General features: G+C 51.7%; 6 protein-coding genes across 6 annotated transcripts; 5 read left to right on the top strand and 1 right to left on the bottom strand.

The window, feature by feature from the left end:
* Nucleotides 1-92: 92 nt before the first annotated feature.
* CC1G_13684 (hypothetical protein) lies at nt 93-3,961 on the top strand (the record flags this gene model as incomplete). The annotated part of the gene is made up of 18 exons (XM_002912106.1): nt 93-245; nt 303-410; nt 461-648; nt 702-886; nt 941-1,071; nt 1,128-1,348; nt 1,397-1,630; nt 1,677-1,713; nt 1,763-1,817; nt 1,865-1,926; nt 1,975-2,091; nt 2,146-2,379; nt 2,431-2,698; nt 2,749-2,834; nt 2,886-3,120; nt 3,173-3,267; nt 3,318-3,653; nt 3,683-3,961. 18 exons carry the CDS (start codon nt 93-95, stop codon nt 3,959-3,961), a joined length of 3,024 nt encoding a protein of 1,007 aa, XP_002912152.1.
* Nucleotides 3,962-4,174: 213 nt separating this feature from the next.
* Nucleotides 4,175-5,776, top strand: CC1G_01692 (hypothetical protein; the record flags this gene model as incomplete). Its single annotated transcript, XM_001828960.2, has 9 exons — nt 4,175-4,235; nt 4,299-4,389; nt 4,454-4,641; nt 4,706-4,727; nt 4,787-4,888; nt 4,951-5,011; nt 5,068-5,117; nt 5,179-5,363; nt 5,423-5,776. Exons 1-9 carry the CDS (start codon nt 4,212-4,214, stop codon nt 5,774-5,776), a joined length of 1,077 nt encoding a protein of 358 aa, XP_001829012.2. The 5' UTR covers nt 4,175-4,211.
* A 446-nt stretch (nt 5,777-6,222) lies between these two features.
* Nucleotides 6,223-11,185, bottom strand: CC1G_01691 (UDP-glucose:sterol glycosyltransferase; the record flags this gene model as incomplete). The annotated part of the gene is made up of 18 exons (XM_001828959.2): nt 10,843-11,185; nt 10,625-10,788; nt 10,436-10,571; nt 10,088-10,381; nt 10,002-10,045; nt 9,909-9,938; nt 9,789-9,848; nt 9,620-9,733; nt 9,367-9,564; nt 8,421-9,318; nt 8,260-8,366; nt 7,697-8,209; nt 7,538-7,645; nt 7,291-7,488; nt 7,217-7,240; nt 6,975-7,167; nt 6,545-6,922; nt 6,223-6,491 (listed from the first exon to the last, which is right to left on the bottom strand). Exons 2-18 carry the CDS (start codon nt 10,712-10,714, stop codon nt 6,223-6,225), a joined length of 3,654 nt encoding a protein of 1,217 aa, XP_001829011.2. The 5' UTR covers nt 10,715-10,788; nt 10,843-11,185.
* A 232-nt stretch (nt 11,186-11,417) lies between these two features.
* Nucleotides 11,418-12,458, top strand: CC1G_13683 (hypothetical protein; the record flags this gene model as incomplete). The annotated part of the gene is made up of 6 exons (XM_002912105.1): nt 11,418-11,467; nt 11,527-11,560; nt 11,618-11,662; nt 11,721-11,746; nt 11,797-12,168; nt 12,206-12,458. The coding sequence occupies 6 exons, from the start codon at nt 11,418-11,420 to the stop codon at nt 12,456-12,458; spliced, it is 780 nt and encodes a 259-aa protein (XP_002912151.1).
* Nucleotides 12,459-12,976: 518 nt separating this feature from the next.
* Nucleotides 12,977-15,114, top strand: CC1G_13682 (1,3-beta-glucanosyltransferase). The gene is made up of 6 exons (XM_002912104.1): nt 12,977-13,156; nt 13,207-13,408; nt 13,478-13,690; nt 13,740-13,874; nt 13,927-14,540; nt 14,592-15,114. Exons 1-6 carry the CDS (start codon nt 13,009-13,011, stop codon nt 14,930-14,932), a joined length of 1,653 nt encoding a protein of 550 aa, XP_002912150.1. The 5' UTR covers nt 12,977-13,008; the 3' UTR covers nt 14,933-15,114.
* Nucleotides 15,115-15,241: 127 nt separating this feature from the next.
* CC1G_01689 (hypothetical protein) lies at nt 15,242-17,101 on the top strand (the record flags this gene model as incomplete). Its single annotated transcript, XM_001828957.2, has 8 exons — nt 15,242-15,490; nt 15,708-15,808; nt 15,868-15,886; nt 15,938-16,107; nt 16,161-16,184; nt 16,239-16,736; nt 16,791-16,889; nt 16,942-17,101. 8 exons carry the CDS (start codon nt 15,242-15,244, stop codon nt 17,099-17,101), a joined length of 1,320 nt encoding a protein of 439 aa, XP_001829009.2.
* Between the last annotated feature and the right edge of the window lie 83 nt (nt 17,102-17,184).

Raw genomic sequence — 17,184 nt, 5'->3', positions numbered from 1 at the left:
TCAATCCTGCACTCTTCTCGTCGTCGTCGACATTGACAACCAATGCTATGCTCTAATTCGTCTCTCATAGACGCGTTGTAGCATCCCTACATATGTATTTCCCAACGTCAGCTGCAAAGCAGCTTTCGTCCATCCCCGCGTTACCAAACATCCCACCAGAGAGGGTTGTCGCTCTAGTTCCAAGCCCACGGAGGTCGCTCTTCTGCACAATCACAAGGAATGGCGTTTGCGTTTGGGTCGTACGGGTGCGTCCTCTGCCGACAGGCTTCATTCTCAGCCATAACCGACCCATTGTCAAGTAGCCCTCCACTGTATTGGCGTACCTCTCCCGTACACCCACTTCGCTGATTGAACATGGTCACAACCAAGATGCTTGGTGGTCTCCAGACTCGGATAGGATTGTCATCAAGGTCGGATTTGTTTCTAGTACCAATCCATCGCTTTCTAACGTCCACCACAGACGTCTGAATCATATCTCGTCTTGATTTCCGTCGAATACAAGCCTGAAGAGTCGGTTGGGATCTCCCCACCGCCGGTGTCAACCAATGCACAGCGCAATTTCCTACCTGGCCCTGGGGAGGGCTTGGATATGCAGGGGGTAGGCTTGCACTTTGAAGGCGTTATCCGTGTCGAGGGACAGCTGTTGAGGTGAGCCAACCCATGTTAGCGCTGCGGACTCTTGAAATAACAAATGCATGCAGCGTTTCGCCTCGCCGAGACCACCTTCTGTTTACGACGAAGAATCCTTCGACAGTGCAACGAATGCCATGGCCCCTGCATGAAGAGGATGAAGACCAGGATCCGGAATCTGCGAGGCCCCGCCAGGGACAGTACGATACTTGGGTCCTGAATGAAGAAGACTTCTCATGGCTCCAGGACACGGAAGGTATGTTGGCGACCTTGAGAATTGATATCTCATGTTTCTCATACATGCGTAAAGTCTCCATCTCGGAAATGAACTATTCAAAGCCCATAGGTGCAGAAACTTGGATCACTTCGGATGGCAGGGTGTACCTCGTTAAACTATACGACGAGAGCGCGTCAGTTGGTCACCACGATAGGAATTCTCAGGTGCGATAACATGTCTATACCTACTGGCCCCTCCGTTTGTAACCAGTGTTCCCTAGAATGAAGGCAGCGATACTCGGCGGTCTGTCGATAGCGAGGCGCTCCTTGGCTGGCAAGGCAGTTGCATCCACAGCTTCGAGACGCCTAAATGGGTGCAAAAGCGAAAGAGAGCGGACCCCGAAGACCTTGAAAACGACGAACACCCGTGGTACGAGCCCAGACGAGCCTCAACTCTTGCCGTTAATCCGAGATTCTCGCTCTTTGCTATCGGGACAACGAGGTGAGAGCGACCGTGCTACCGCGAGTACATACTTCTCACTGTTCCTAGCGGACAATTGGAATTTACGCCATTCCCGTCACAAGAAGGGGTCCTTCCTCAATCGAAGAAAATCGACATTCCGAACCCGTATAGTCGACCTACAGGCGAGGTCAAGACTTTGGACTGGAGCTCGGATGGATATGTTCTCGCCGTTGGGTGGACGAACGGCTGGGGCGTTTTCAGTGTCGGAGGAAGGTGTCTTGCATCCAGCTTCAATGTCGAGCATAATACCGACAAGTCCAGGTGCGTATCCAGCCTGACATCGTGTGCTGGCCTAACAGCCTTCCAGATATCAAGATACCTTCATGTTTGGCGTTCGGAGTCTTGTGTGTCTATTGTGGTTTCGGGCCGTTCCAAATGCTGATTTCGCTCCAGTTCTGGGGACCTGGAAATTTCGACCTATTCGTGTTGGCAAACCATTCTATTCAAAGTGAGTTCCACATCCCCTATTAAATTTCAGCGGACTAATTGGTCAAGGTGACGCCCAGTTATTTGCGATTCCATTTGCGAAGAGTGCGACTACTGGCCAGCTTAGCCCCGTAAGTTGGATCATAATCTAAAACTGCCATGCTCATGGTTGCGTTCAGGACAACACTCGATATGCTTTCCTGCAATTGGACGATCGTGCTTTGATCTATCGAGGAGCCGACCAGCCGGACATGAGCATTATCAACCCGGAATCCGATGTCTGGCAACATGTGAAGGTTAGGCACGACGACCACCAGCCGCATTCAATTAATAACTCTTTCTCGTAATAGATTCCGCAAAGATATATCGCAATGAACTGGCCTATCCGATATTCCTCGCTCAGCTCGGATGGCAGACTGATAGCCGTCGCAGGAAGACGCGGTTTGATCCATTACAGTTCAATGTCTGGACGTTGGAAAGTCTTTGCCGATGAAGTTCAAGAACAGGCATTCACAGTTCGAGGAGGTCTTTTGTGGTTCCATCATGTTCTAGTTGCTGCAGTGGAGGTTGGCAGGTCATATCAGGTTCGTCGTCTGCCTTTTCACCTTGAGTACTTACCCAAAAATATGCTTGAGCAGATCAGGCTGTATTCAAGAGACATGGAGCTGGCTAGTGAAAACATCTTGCACAGAGAGGTTCTGCGGTCTCCGGTGGTAATCCTCTCCCTCGTGGATAACTCGCTCCTGGTGTACACGCTCGACAACACCCTTTATCATTACTTGATAGTCCCCACTTCCGATTCTATCAAGCTTCACCTTTGCGGTTGCATTTCGTTTGCTGGGATCATCGCGACTCCGGGCGCAGTACGCATGCTCAGTTGGCTCATTCCTAGTGCACAGAAACGTACGTTCTTCTCAGCTTGGCATTTTAAACAGACTCTGATATTCCTTCAGAACTGGGAGATCCAGCAGGAGATTTGGCTGTAGCCTCCGTGCTCATGGTAGTAGGCGGTCAGCTCATCCTTTTGCGGCCGAGGAAGGTAAGAGACCAGAGCTATTCCAAGAGTCTTGCTCTCAATCTTTCTCCATAGGCAGCTGAGCAAGAAGTCAAGTACGACATGCAAGTGTTCGCCGACTCTATCGAATTCTGTTGGATTCACCTTCGCGGCATTCCGGCTTTGGAGAACTCCCTTTGGGCCTACGATGCTAAAGGCATGAGAGTATGGTTGAATGCATTGGCTATTGAGCCTACTGGGTCATCTGAGGAGGTGGTTCCGGAGAGTGTAAAGGAAAGCGTTAACATCCCGTTGGATTTCTACCCTCTGTGTAAGGTTCAACCCACTGTCCTGTCCGGCCTTGGGACTGACGATATGCTCAGCTGCTCTGATGGACAAGGGCATTATTATTGGAGCTGAGTACGAGATCGCGACGCGGACGAACCTTCCTTTTACGATGTTCCGGCATACGACAAGTGTGAGCTTCTAACCTCCCTCCCATGGGACCCCTCTAACGATGTTCGACAGTCACACCTCTTCCTTCAACACATCCTCCTTTATCATCTGGGCGGTAAACAAATCAGACAGGCAGTGGATTTCGCTGAGAACTACAAGCAACTCATCTTCTTCTCTCATGCTCTTGAAATCCTTCTACACACGGTCGTTGAAGCAGATGCGAGCTCCAGCGGGTCCGAAGCCGAGAGTAGTAGCCCCTTGGCGGAGTCCCTCCTCCCGACGGTAGTGGAGTTCCTGGACTACTTTGATGTATCGCTGGAAGTCGTTGTAGGGTGTGCTAGGAAAACGGAGATGAGTCGGTGGCGGCGGCTGTTTGATATTGTTGGAAATCCCAAGACCCTGTTTGAGGTACGTCCCAAAGCGATTGACATGAGCAGCTTCTCACGGAGAGGACTCAGGCATGCTTGGTGGCCCAGAAGCTCAAGACGGCCGGTTCGTACTTGTTGGTACTGCACAACTTGGAACAACTCGATGAGAACAGCACCGAGGTGGTCGCACTATTGAGACATGCAATAGAGGACAAGGACTGGCAACTCTGTAAAGAACTCCTTCGATTTTTGCATTCTATAGACGAGACGGGAGAAGCCCTTCGCCATGTTGTGAAGGAACTCAATCTTGTAGATCTGGACAAAGGCGACATGTTTACGTCGGTGTAGTATAGTAGCTGATGTGTTGTAGGCCTCGCCATTGATGTTTCCAGACTGCTGCTTCTTGTACATGTGTAGCCGTCAATATGACAGGGTCTCCAAAGGTATCCACCTGACGCACCGACAGAGAGACCATGTGGAATCACGGATCCAGCCATATATGAGAGGGTGTCTTGAGTTTGCTTGCAACATCTCTTGACCTTTAACGTCAACATTCAAGAGTACGGCAATCCCTGTTCGACCACTATCGCTTGGGATCATGACAATCAATGGAAACCAGGAGGCAAGTGGAATACCGTACGAGCGCTAAAGTATAGGCTACTGACTTGCAGCACGTGCCACTCAGACTATTCCCGTCTCTTTCACTCCGGACGGAGCAGTGGTCGTTTCATACAATGACTTGAAGGCAAGGCCCCTGTCGTTGACTCCCTCTATTGGTGAGCAGCTGCCATGTCCTTGTAGAACGAAGGTACTAGGCAGATCTAATACTCTGATCGCTAGAGCAAGCATTTGGTTCACATCCAGAGGCTCTTGGTGTCATCATCGTCCGCGATCTGCCCCAGGAGTTTGTAGGATATCGCGAAAGACTGCTGAAACTGGCGTACAGGTTTGCTAATGCAGACCCGGCCGTTCGCGAAAAATGTGTTCATGCACCCAGCAAGTACAGCTTCGGATGGTCCCATGGAAAGGTACTGTATTAGAAGTCTCGAAAGGGGGTGGGACGGTCGCTGACTGGCGGATATCGCCTTGCAGGAAATCATGAACGGGAAGCCAGGTGCGTACATGGGGCGTTTCTAAATTTTCTATTCCTCGATAAGCTGAACTCGGTATCAGACCTCTTGAAGGGCTCGTACTATGCCAACCCAGTTGTCGACCAGCCCACTGTCTCCCACGAAGAGCAAGCCAAGTTCCCTGAATACTATGGTGCCAATATCTGTGAGTTTACCATGGTTTATGAAAACTTGCTCGCTCGGCACCTGACGTTGCTTTGGACGCAGGGCCCAGTTCAGACGAGAAGAGTATCGAAGGCTTCGAAGAGGCGTTCAAGACGCTGGGAAGGTACGTTTTCATCGACGCGAGGGATGATCCACAAGGTCTTTATGCGACTCCCGTAGATTCGTGTTCAAGGTTGGATGTGAATTAGCGGAAGCTTGTCAGCCATTCGGTAGCAAAATCTCATTCATCATGGCGTGAATCGCAGCTCGCTGACACGGACGACTTGCTAGCCTTGTCCCGACTATCTGATTCCACCCTGTCACTCCCTCAACTGATCTCCACGTCCCAGACGACAAAGGCCAGGTTGCTCCACTACTTCCCTCCAGAGGAAGGCCAGTTGCCGTCCGAAGATGAGCCCGTCGATAGCTGGTGTGGATTCCACCTTGACCATTCACTTCTGACAGGCCTTTGCTCGGTAAGTCTCCAAAGCACAAGTTCTGCATCCACCAACATAAATAACTGTGATCCGGACAGGCCATTTTCCTCAGGAAAGAGGAAAATGGTGAACCCACAGTTGTTCCCTCTCCTTCTCCACAGGCAGGCCTGTACATCAAAACGCGAGGAGGGGCCCTGACCAAAGTGAGCATCCCAGCCGATTGCCTCGCCTTCCAGACCGGAGAAGCCTTGGAGATCGCTACTGGAGGAAAGCTTCTAGCAACACCACATTGCGTTCGGGTCGTCAGCGGCGAAGGATCAGAAAACATCTCGAGGGAAACATTCGTCGTGTTTATGCAACCGAACACTGATCAACAATTAGACGGAAGTACAACATTCGGAGAGTTTAGCAAGAAAGTATTCGATGAACATTACGCTGCCGAAGGGATGTGATATACTACATGAATCGATGGATAGGAGATCTATGTCGGAATAATACAATATGTTTCTTGTCGATAACAAAGCAAAGCAAGAAAATGGACATGTTCACGGTGACGATGGAGGCGACCCTGCTGTGGCAAAGGAATCCGGTAAGACTGAAAGGACAGCGGCAGTAAAGCTCCTACGTTTATCACGTTTGGCCCGGGTGTCACTGAAGTGGGAACCAATTGACGATCTCCGTTCTTCCTGGTCGGATATGACGCTCCAATCTTCACTTGGAGCGCGACCATGGGCCGATCCGCTTGAGCTGTAACCGGAGAAAGAACTCGGGGAGAAAGGTGGACTGCTGGATGTTTGATGGCGGATAGTGGATTGCTCTGTTCCATCTTCAATATCGTCCTCCACTGGTTGTCGTTTAATCAACGACCGAGCATATTCCAGATCACGATAGATAGACTCTATGGCAACAGCCACGCCGTTCTCCTATGTTCAAGAGTCAGTGAGCTGAAGGGACCGGGGTCGAGCAAGAAATGCACCCTTCTAATCTGTTCTCCAACAAGCTTCGCCCGGTCGATCTGCTTCTGATCGGTCGTTGCGGAAACCAACGCATCCTTCAGAGCACTAACGGTGAGCTTTCGCACACCGGTGCCAACTCCGAGAGCCTCTACTCTATCGGCCCAGAAGAATTGGTCGCCAAAGAAGGGATGGATGATGGTTGGGACTCCAGCTTTGTCGCACAGCGTCAGTCGATAATTCCCTTGGAGTACAAGAGGAACATACCTCTCAAACTAGCACCAGTTGTACCAGCTCCGCCATGATGGCAGGCAGCGTCAATTCGAGCGAACAACCAGTCGTGAGGAGCTGAGGTGATTGGATAGATCTGAGGGGGGAGGGGCTCTTCGGGCTCTGAAGCGTCAGCAAGTTTAACGTGCAGTCTGTCCGACCATCCTTTCGAAAGGATGGCATGTACACCACTCTGGACAACTGCATCGATGACACACTTTGTCATGCTCCTCGGGTCGGAAACCACGATACTGCCAAAGCCGATGTAGACTACTTTCTTCCCAGACTGGTGCGCATTGTCGATGAATTCTACCAGGCTATCTGGTGGGGTCCATTTCTTGGATCCAACATCGGCATCATCAAGGAACCAATATCCTATGGACCATTTGGGTAAGTCGCTGTCCTGGCTTACAAACTCAAAGCATACCTGTGATCCGAATCCATTCTGGCCAATCCAGCGGGGGTGGCACGACGGTGGGACTGAAGTTGTACAAGAAAGGAATCTTGTGAGGCTCCATCCTATCCAAGCTGGTGGCGCCAAGTCCCAAAGTGTGTCTTCGCCAACGGTTGATCTGTCCCGCTGTGGCCCTCCAGAACACTTGATCGAACATGACATACGACTGAGGACACTGTCAGCAAAATGCTCCTTTGCTTGTCAAGATTTAGTACCATGTAGTTGTAGCTTCCTCCCATCTGTCATTCGATGTCAGTCGTGCATTATATAGTGGAGAAAGAAAGCCGACCTTTCGTTCGGGCACTGCAAACGCATGAGGATAGGCCCTTGTCCGAGACCATGTCATGGTGAATGCTCTAAAATATGGAATCCCTAGCGCTTCTGCGATGTGGTAACCACCCATGGCACTTGGACTTTCGATTAAGATGTCCGTGCCCTGACATGCCTCCCAAGAGGTCTGTAGTAGGTCATCCAACCATCCTCGGAACTGAAGAACCTCAGTACTGGAGACATTCAATAAAAGAAAGACACGGTACCTTCTGGAGAGTCTCCTTCAAGAAGGAGACGGTGAACATGCCGTTCTCCACGCATATCCGCATCAGCTCGGCAGGATCACCTCCAACGCAGCCGTATTCAATCCCATACTAGAACTCCGTGAGCGCAATGAAGAAAGAGTAGGAGATGATAACACCCACACTCTCTATCCACTCTTGGAATTCACCATGAGTGGCAATCCTAACCTTGTGCCCATCCGCAATGAGACCTTTGGCAAGTGCGATATAAGGTTGAACGTCTCCCCGAGACCCGATAGTAAGGAACGTGAAGTGTAAGGGTTTGGGTGGTTTGAACGTTAAAAAGGTCGAAGATGCAGAAGTGAACATCACAGCCGGAAGTGAATCAGACATGTTGTCTGGTGGAGGTGCGGGATCCGAGTCACTGCTTGCCGAAGTCTTCGAATCGAATGCTTCCAACGCGAGGGCTTCTCGCTTCTCGGAAGAGGGTTCCAACGTTTCACCAACCGCAAGCCTTGCCCTCACGTCGTCCATCTGCTTCTCCAAGAGGCGGACAAAGGCGTCACGCTTGTCAGCTGCACCAAATTCGAAGAATAGCTCTTCGTGTCCTTTGACGATAATGATCAAGCCATGATGACCAAACCGTGTCGCTTTGGTCTTCTCGGTGGCGACGATGTCGCGGATAGGCAAGGTCATCTACGTGAGCGAGGTCAGAAAACTCATCAGACAACGGAGGGTGAACGAACTCGTGTCCGAACGGCCAGTGGCCCGCTCGACTTGAAGCAGAAAAAGTTCGTGGAGACATATAGCCTTCCAAAGACAGGCAACAGTCGGAAGATATAGCCAGGGAAATCTGAGAGGGCAAGGTCAGATGCTGAAACTCGACCGTCCTGGGTGGGATGCTTACATCCGAGCAGCGTTTCTTTCTCATCATACGCAAACGCCGTTCTGAACTTATCGACCACGTCCTGGTCGATCGATGCGGCCGGTGCTTCGAGGACGCTGTACGCCAGATCTCCACCAGTCATTCGACTCAGAGAGCTGCCTTGCGCCGAAGGGGCAGGGGAGGAATACACCTCCTTGACCGCCATTGAACCATACGACGTTGGGGTCGATTCAGATGATGCAAAGGACCCGAAAACCCGGCGAGTAGGCTTCAGCCATGAAGGGACACCAACGTTCCACAGGCTGGTGGATTCTCTGGTTAGGGAAGACATGTCAGGATGTATAGACGAACTGAAAGTGGATGGCGGGTACGTGTGATCTGGGTTTGGCAACGATTGCGAGGATGGCCCCGGCTGACTTGCAAGTTGTTCCTGGGGTGTAATGGACTTGGGCGAGGTCGTCACTGGAACGAAGGACGATGGTCCGCGCTGGGAGATATATGTGAACTCTTCGTTACTGCATTGCGATTCCGATTCCGATGCGGTGGATGCTCTTGTCAGAGAGATGGTGTCCGAGAATGGTTTAAGGATCGAAGACAATCTGAATCCGGACGTAGATTTTGGGACGACGCTGTCAGATGCAATCGTCGAAGGCCTTTCCAGAGCAGATGGAGGAGGAGAACGCGTCACAGTTGTGTCCAAAACTGTTTTCTCCTGCGAGTGTTCAGGAATGGCTCGATGAGTGCGGATCGCATCCCGTATTTGCTCCAGGGCCGCAGGCATATCATGGAAATAGGCAAAGAAGTACGAATCCAGCGAATACTGATCATCCTTATCGACGACTTTAACTTCGATTGTCTCACTAAAATCCATTGCTGTTGACAGTTCAACGTCGAGGACAACCGAATACGGGATCGCAATCTAGGCGCAAGTTAGTATGTCGCGGTAAAGACTGACTAGGGAACTTACCTTGACGTTATCTCCACTATTCTGTGCTTTGAATATGACCTTCTTTACGGACTTTACCCATTCGTCTCGGCTGGGAACAGAGTCTGCAGACAAAGTGACAGACTTCTGGGTGGTTCGAATTCTAAATTCGCGTTCGCCAATGGCTTCACACGAAATGGCATAGCGGAGATCAAGAATGCCATGTGGGAAATAGGGGTCCTGTGGGATAATCAATATGTAATTAAGTACCTCGAATGATCCGTTGTCAACATACCGAGGAGGATTGATACCAAGAAAGTGCGTCATTCTTGAGTATGAACCAGTGCTTGATCCAGCGCTTGGTTCGCTGAGCTTTCTTACTCAAGGAGCCTGACTTTAGAACTTGGTCCTGTGACGATGATGAGGTTAAAAGGTATTGGTCGGAAGTCGTACTGAGAACGAACCTCTCTCACGGGCATGTGGGCAAAGAAGCAGAGGTAATCGTTGGTCAGGTACATGTATCCCTGCAGGACTACACGCTGTATGAGCACGAGGATCCAGAGTATGTACGTGAGGATACTCACGGACAGATCGTAATAGCCAGCATGGCATTTCTGAGTACAAAGTTAGATAGATACACGCAATAGACGTAAGCAAGCACACATACCGGACCATACCTCCTGGATGCCCTCCAATTCGAATATCTCCCTCAGCTTCTCCGCTAGTCTAGCTCTTCTAGTTAGGCGCACTGTCGCAAGGCTACCTGTTCGATCATAAAGGGGCCGGAACTGGGCTACAGATTTATCGGTGATTGTCAATGGAGGCAGCGATTGGTGTTGTAGGGGAGTGGGTCGAGAATGGGGAGGTTGTGGAGGTTGTTCTTCAAAGTCGGCCTCTGCATCGTCCTCAGACTCTGAAGATAGGGCGGAAGAAGTCTCCTCTTCCAACGGTTGGGACGTGTTGCGATCTTTCCGTCTTCTGGGAATGGGGATACTCATCCGGCGTGAGCGAGCCAAGGGTCTATATATTGCATGGATTGAAGAGGATAACCGTTTGACTGGGAAAGGAGCGATCAGGAATAGTAATACTTGGTAGGGGTATGTAGACGTACAACCTGGTCGATCATCGTCACTGCTCTCAGGCTCTGATTGAGAAACGTCGTTCACAGCCGAGTCTTCGTCGACCTCGTTCATCATCCAGGGTAATGCCTGTAGAGCCTGGATGAGAGTCTGTGTTCCGGCTCGCATCTGGAGAGAGCGGATCTATAAGCATGTCAAGGGAATGGTATGGAGGGACGCACAGATCCATCTCCACGAAAGGGAGTCGAACTGGGACGAAGCGGGGGTGAGGGCGGGGTGATGAAAGGCGAATCATCTGTAACTGATGGCATGCCCACCGGCGTCGAGGCAGTGAGATTCGAGGAAGGACCGGCTGTTGCACTGCTTGTTGCAGAGGCAGATTGACCTTTGCGAGGGTCAGTGGCTTGGTGGGGGAGACATTGTCTGTTGCTGTACTGACTACTATGTTCCGCAGGTGGGTTCTTGCCCTTCCTGGTGAGACTAAAGACCCGTCTATGGCTTTGTGTAGGTGTTGGGGAGGGGGATGGGCTCTTGGCGTTGACGCTTCTGCTAAGCTTGTCGACAACGGCAGACGATAACCGCTTGACGCGACTCTGGGTGTCGTCGGTGTGTTCTGGCTCGTGTGTTTCTCCCATGCCAAGACGCTCTGGAGAGGTGTCGATTGTGGGGGCGGCGAGGGGATCATGGAGCAGAGGTTGGAATGACGGTCTCCGTGCCATTCTGTGCCCGCTCGTCGTGGAGTCAGCTCAAGGTCGTCGACAGCCTACTTGGGACTGACGAATGATATTGGCGCTACTACAGTGCCGCAGCCTCGGCCATTTTGCCGAGAATTTGATGTGATTACCTAATCCATCATCAATGATGGGGCAAGGCGCCTCGTGTTCGCAGTTCGCGCGGTTCGAAGACTGGCTCTGCGCTCAGCGAGCACGAGTTTGCAACGAGTCGCTGACCAGCCGAGTACTTGTATCCGACGATAGCCGTCTACTATTTCCTCCCGTTATCTCGTCCGTCACAATGTATGCCATGCGAGGAGAGTTTTGTATAGGCTTTGCCTCTGTCCTTTCGTGAGTCCAATTGGCTACTCGACTTTGCTCCTGTCAGCTCAACTTGACGCCCATCTCAGGCTCGTGTCTTTGCTCTTGCTCATATTTGTCCATGTCAGCTTTCACCCACGCTACCATCGTCGGCATTGGCTCAATCACCCGTTTTCCTAGGTTTCCCAAATCAACACTTCCACTGTCCCTCGAAGTATCTATATGGTGCGCCAAACCTTGCCCTTTCGACCCCCAGAGTCGACTGACGCCATGGTTCGGTTAGGTCCACATGAATACCAGCGGTTACGAGTAAGACTGCAAGTATCGGGCAATACTACCGCGTACTCAACTCGTTTCAGGCCCGCCATCGAATTGGCGACCAAGAACCCATTCGAAATTTACGCTACCAATGCCTCCACTCCACTTGACCAGGGCCTGGGCCTCTACCTCGATTACTATTGGGGCCTATACGCTCACTGCGGATACCTGAATGGCACTGAAGGCCAATGCAGCAATCATACCCTTGGTCACCGCTATGAACCTTCGACCACTATCCTCAACGACCTTTCGCCTGCCCTTTCCATACTGTCCAGAAGCCTCATTCCCGACGACTCCTCTTTCACCGACGCGAAATATACCGGAAACTCCACCAAAGCTGCGTACTGGATGATTCTCCTTGGAACAGTATGCGCCGGCCTTGCCTTCATCACGTACGAACCCTCCCTTATTCGGTATGTTGCAATTGTGCACTAACTCTCGCATGACCAGCGGAATCCCCAAACACAACTATACCTTTTGTGTGTCGACCTTGTTCGCTGTCGCTGGCAGTATCTTGCTCTTAATCGGTGCCAGCATATGGACTGTCGTCATCAAGCGCACTGAAGCGGTAAATGACCTTATTGTAAATGCCCCCACTGTGATTCCTGTAGGAATCAAGGTCTCCGCGGGTAAGGGCTTGACTCTGCTTTGGGTGTCCTTTGCAGCTTTGACTGCCTCGGTTATTCCTTATATGATCTCGTAAGTCCCTTCCGATAATTTTCATCTTCCTTTACCCTCATTCACTCCCGTTCACAGCTGCTGTACCTGGAGAGGATGAACCAAGTCTCTTCGGAACCTCACGTTGAATTTACTAACTTGCTAACGACGGACACACGACTAATTTACGACTAATTGTACGACTGGATGCAAATACCATACATCACTATGTACCTTTGGAATCGAAATTCAGAGTTTTGATACATACGTGCGAGCCGTCCGGAGGTCCAGTGCGGGGCGGCCATGGATCGCCGTCTAGTCAAAGATTGGGGATCGACTGTTTCAAGTATTGTTGAAAATAGTCGCTTTACGAGATGATTTTCCAATTTTTTTTTTTTTTCCGAGTCCAAAAAACATACTAGTAGTTGTACTTACAGACACGGGAAAATAGAGGACAGGGACCACCTCGAAACGGTGGTGAGCGGGTAACCCTAACCCTTTCCGGAGGTGGTTGTATATAAAGGACCCCGCACCCGTGTCAACTTGATTCCCACTCTTCCGTCACTCGTTTTTTCGTTTCTCCCTTCAGTCCCGCCATGTTCGTCTCACTGCGGGCCTTTGCAGCTGTTGCTGCCTTGATTTCCCAGGTTGCCGCCATCCCCAAGGTCACCCGCACAGGTCGTTACCTGTACCAGGAGGATGGCACTCGTTTCTACATCAAGGGTATTGGATACCAAGTTCAAGGTACCCAGTTTCACTTTACAATGATAACCTGTCCTCACACCCACTTCCAGGCGAGGTTCACGAATCCGACGACAACCACTTTGGCGAACCAGGCACCTTTGAAGATCCCCTGGCTGACCCTGATGCCTGTCGCCGTGACCTGCCCCTCCTTACCGACGCTGGTGTCAACACTCTTCGCGTCTACAGTGTCAATTCCTCTCTCAACCATGATGAGTGCATGGAAATGTTCAGCGAGGCTGGCATCTACACCATGTAGGTCTACTTTATCTCTTTTTCCTTTAACAAAACCAGCTCAACATTCCCGATTGCTTTGTCCACTAGTATCGACTTGTCCATTCCCCTTAATGGCTCCATCGACCGACTCGCTCCTTCATGGTCGACCAATCTCCTCAATCTGTACATTCGAACCATCGACGCCTTCGAGAAATACGACAATGTCATTGCTTATAACGTCGGCAATGAAGTCGTCTTGACTGACAGCACAGAAGTTGCCCCATACGTCAAGGCTGCCGCGCGCGACACCAAGGCCTATCTGTACGTTGCCTCTGTTTTACCTCGAGGAACCGGGCTAATTCATTCACAGTAAATCCATCGGTTCGGAAGCCCTCGTTGGCTATGCTGCCATCAACGGTCCCTCTGGTTTCCGCAAAGCTTTGGCCGACTACCTCTCCTGTGGCTCTGAAGAGACCGCCATCGATCTTTACGGCCTCAACGAATAGTAAGTAATAAGCTGCCTGTCCTGGAAAATAGCAGCTCATGGATTTTTGTAGCACTTGGTGCGGAGACTCCTCGCTCACGAGTTCTGGCTATGCCTCGGTTACTTCCCAGTTCGCCGATTACAACGTGGTCGCCTACTTTAGTGAATACGGATGCATCGACAGGCCTCCTCGTCTCTGGACCGAGGTAGACGCCCTCTTCAGCTCTGATATGTCCGATGTGTGGTCAGGAGGCATCGCCTTCAGCTACTTCCCTGCCCAAAGTGCCGCAGGCCAGTTTGGATTGGTTACCGTCTCCGATGACGGGTCGACAGTTACCGTTAGCGAGGAATTCCAGAACCTTGCCGACCACTACTCCGCCGTCACTGGTCCCAACTCCCCTTCCAGAAATTCCGTTCCCGCCTCCACTTACCCTGCCTGCGCTGCATCCGTCGCTGGCTTCGACGCTTCCAACACTCTACCCGCCACTCCCAATGAGAGCGCTTGCAATTGCTTGCAGAGTGCCCTTAGCTGCCAGTTCACCCCTCCTATTGCTGACTACAGCGATATCAATGGTGAACTCCTCAACATCGGCTGCTCCCTTCTCGGCGAGAGCGGCGGATCCTGTGACGAGATCGGCGGAAGTGGCGCCACCGGCATTTACGGACGTCTCTCCGGATGCGACCCTGGTGAGTCTCGTGTTATTTGACCCTTGACCTGATTGCTTACAGCCCATACAGTCGTCAAACTCTCGTACGTCATGAGCCAGTTCTATGAAGGTGAAGGCCGGGACGCTCGTGCCTGCAGCTTCAGCGGCAACGGAACCGTGAACGCCGCCGCTTCGTCCACCGAGAGCGCCGAGGCACTCGCTAGCTCTTGCATTGCCAACCCCGATGCCACCTTTGCTCCCTCCGCTCCCGCCACCGACAGTGGCCCTGCTTCCGGCACACCTACTAGAGGAAGTGGTAACAACAACGATGGTGATGCTGGTAGTGCCGCCTCCCTCGACGTCTCCGCCCTCGTTGGCGTAAGTTCGATGGCTGTCGTTGGCGTATTGAGCGGTATTTGGGCCTTGGTGTAAAAACCTCTTCTTGCCTTGAACTCTATTTACGATTTACGGACACTGATATGATACCTTATATTCCTTTAACTTTGTGCTGCACAGTTCAACTAGTCGCTCTTTTACCCACCCTGGACTTTTGCTTCTTGTAGGTTGTGTAGTTATTATTTTTGGTACTGACAATGCACGGACCCTTGGGCCTTCTCCTATCGGAGATTCAACATTTGATTAAAAATCACGCGGAGCTTGAAGTTTTGCTGTGTGAACTTTGGAAGCTGCTGTTGCGCGAAGTTGAACTTGTTGTCACACTCTTTGCTTCGAACCTGAACAATGGCCGGCGTCGCTGCGTCTCCGGAAGATCAAAATCTGCAGAACAACAGCTGGGGTCCTCAAGATGACCAGTCAATAGGTCCAGTCGGGAACGGCCAATCGACAAACGGAGGAGCGTCTATCCCTGTCGACGACCACCTTGGTCAGGATCCTGAAAACCCGGAATATCCTCGTGGATCCAGTGTAGGCGACATGAGCGTTTCTGGAAACACCAAGGGCGACACCTACCGCGGCGAAAAACAAGTCAAGGTGCTTACGATTCCACTTGTCTATCTTGCTTACTGCCACTGTGTCCCCTGGGGAGCTTGGCCACTCGTATTGAGCCGTTTCGGTCTTTGCTCTCTTGACAATGCGTGGTTCTCTTCACTAAGGAGGGCTTTACTCGTCCTTGTGCCGCCGCTCTGCTTCTTCCTCGTTCTCGTTTCTACGTCTTACCTGGACTCGGTGTTTACTTCTTGCTGCGCAGCCGAACAAGGTCTATATCGGTGGACTCCCTGAGCACACAAGGCAGGAAGATCTTCAGAACTGTTTTGGCAAAATTGGCAAGATCGTCAACATTGAACTAAAGTGGGTGCTACTTGTCCTACATACTCCTCTTCAAGTAGCTCACCGCTTTTTCTTCCCAGAGTTGGCTATGGCTTCGTGGTATGTATTGTTTGTGCACTCACCATTAGTTGATACTCACAACCTTGGCAGGAATTCGAAAACCGGGAGGCAGCCGAGGAAAGTGTCGAGAAATATCATGAAGGCTATTTCATGGGCCAAAAGATTCGCGTTGAACTCTCTCACGGCGGTGGACGTACCGCTAAATACGCAGGTGAACCCGGGGCTTGCTTCCGATGTGGTCAACTTGGCCATTGGGCGAGGTACGATCCATTCTGCTGCTGCAATCTGCTTGCTTATTCATGTCTGACTCCAGGGAATGCCCAACGCAGTCGGCAGCGTGAGTATATTTCATTTGGTCTTATTTTTTCGTGGGCAAACTTGTTTACCATAGCGCTCCTCCTCGTCGTCCTCCTGCGGATGGGCCCTTGATCGACAGAATCGCGCGCGACTACCCTCGTGGTGCTCCTCCCCCTCCTCGTGATGACTACGCTCCAAGGTATCCTCCTCGGGATCCCCGCTACGATTATGCTCCGCCCCCACCCGTCCGTGACTATAGGCGACCTCCGTCCCCCCGGGAATATAGGGACTATCCACCTGTGCCCCCTAGAGGTCGGGAATATGACGACTATCGCCGTGGTCCTCCAATTCCCCCTCCGCCCATGCATGATCGCGACAGGTACCCTCCCGTGGCACCTCCTGATTACTCTAGAGGCCGATACCCTCCACCTGATCCTTACCGCGGCTATCCTGGACCTGCGCCACCTGCGCCGTATGACAGGTATGACAGACGTCCTGCAGAAAGATATCCTCCTGCGTACCCTGCTCCGCTCCCTGGTGGCCGCCCCCGCACTCCGCCTGGAAGGGACTACGATCGCCCCCCTCCTGCTAGGTATGCGCAGAACTCTGTCGGATACCTTGAAAATCTGGCTGATACATCTTCTAGGGATTACCCCGATTACCGTGGACGTCCTCCTAGCCCACCCCGTTATCCTCCTGGTGACTATCCTCGTGCTAGTGTAGAACCTCCCCCTGGTCGATACAGGTTTGTCGCTCTGGCCCTCTCCTAGCGAACACCCGCCTCATCTGGTCCACAGACGTCGTTCTCTCAGCCCCGGTCCTGCTAGGTCTCCTGTTCCATATGATGCTTATGCCGCCAATGGATACTCTGGCAACCCTCCAGGACCTCCTCGCCGCGATTACGGGCCTCCACCTCGATCTGGCCGCGAGATTGAACCTCCTTATCGTCGTCCTTAAAACACGGGTTGACTTCTGTTCGAACCATATCAGTGCTATGTTCTTGTTGCTCTCGATACCGTGCTTTCTCAGTCTGTGGCCCC

This window comes from Coprinopsis cinerea, assembly GCF_000182895.1.
Source record: "Coprinopsis cinerea okayama7#130 chromosome 1 map unlocalized cont3.1, whole genome shotgun sequence".
Classification (NCBI taxonomy): Eukaryota; Fungi; Basidiomycota; class Agaricomycetes; order Agaricales; family Psathyrellaceae; genus Coprinopsis; species Coprinopsis cinerea.
The sequence above is the reverse complement of the archived record's forward strand: the minus strand, read 5'-3'. Positions and strand labels throughout refer to the sequence as shown.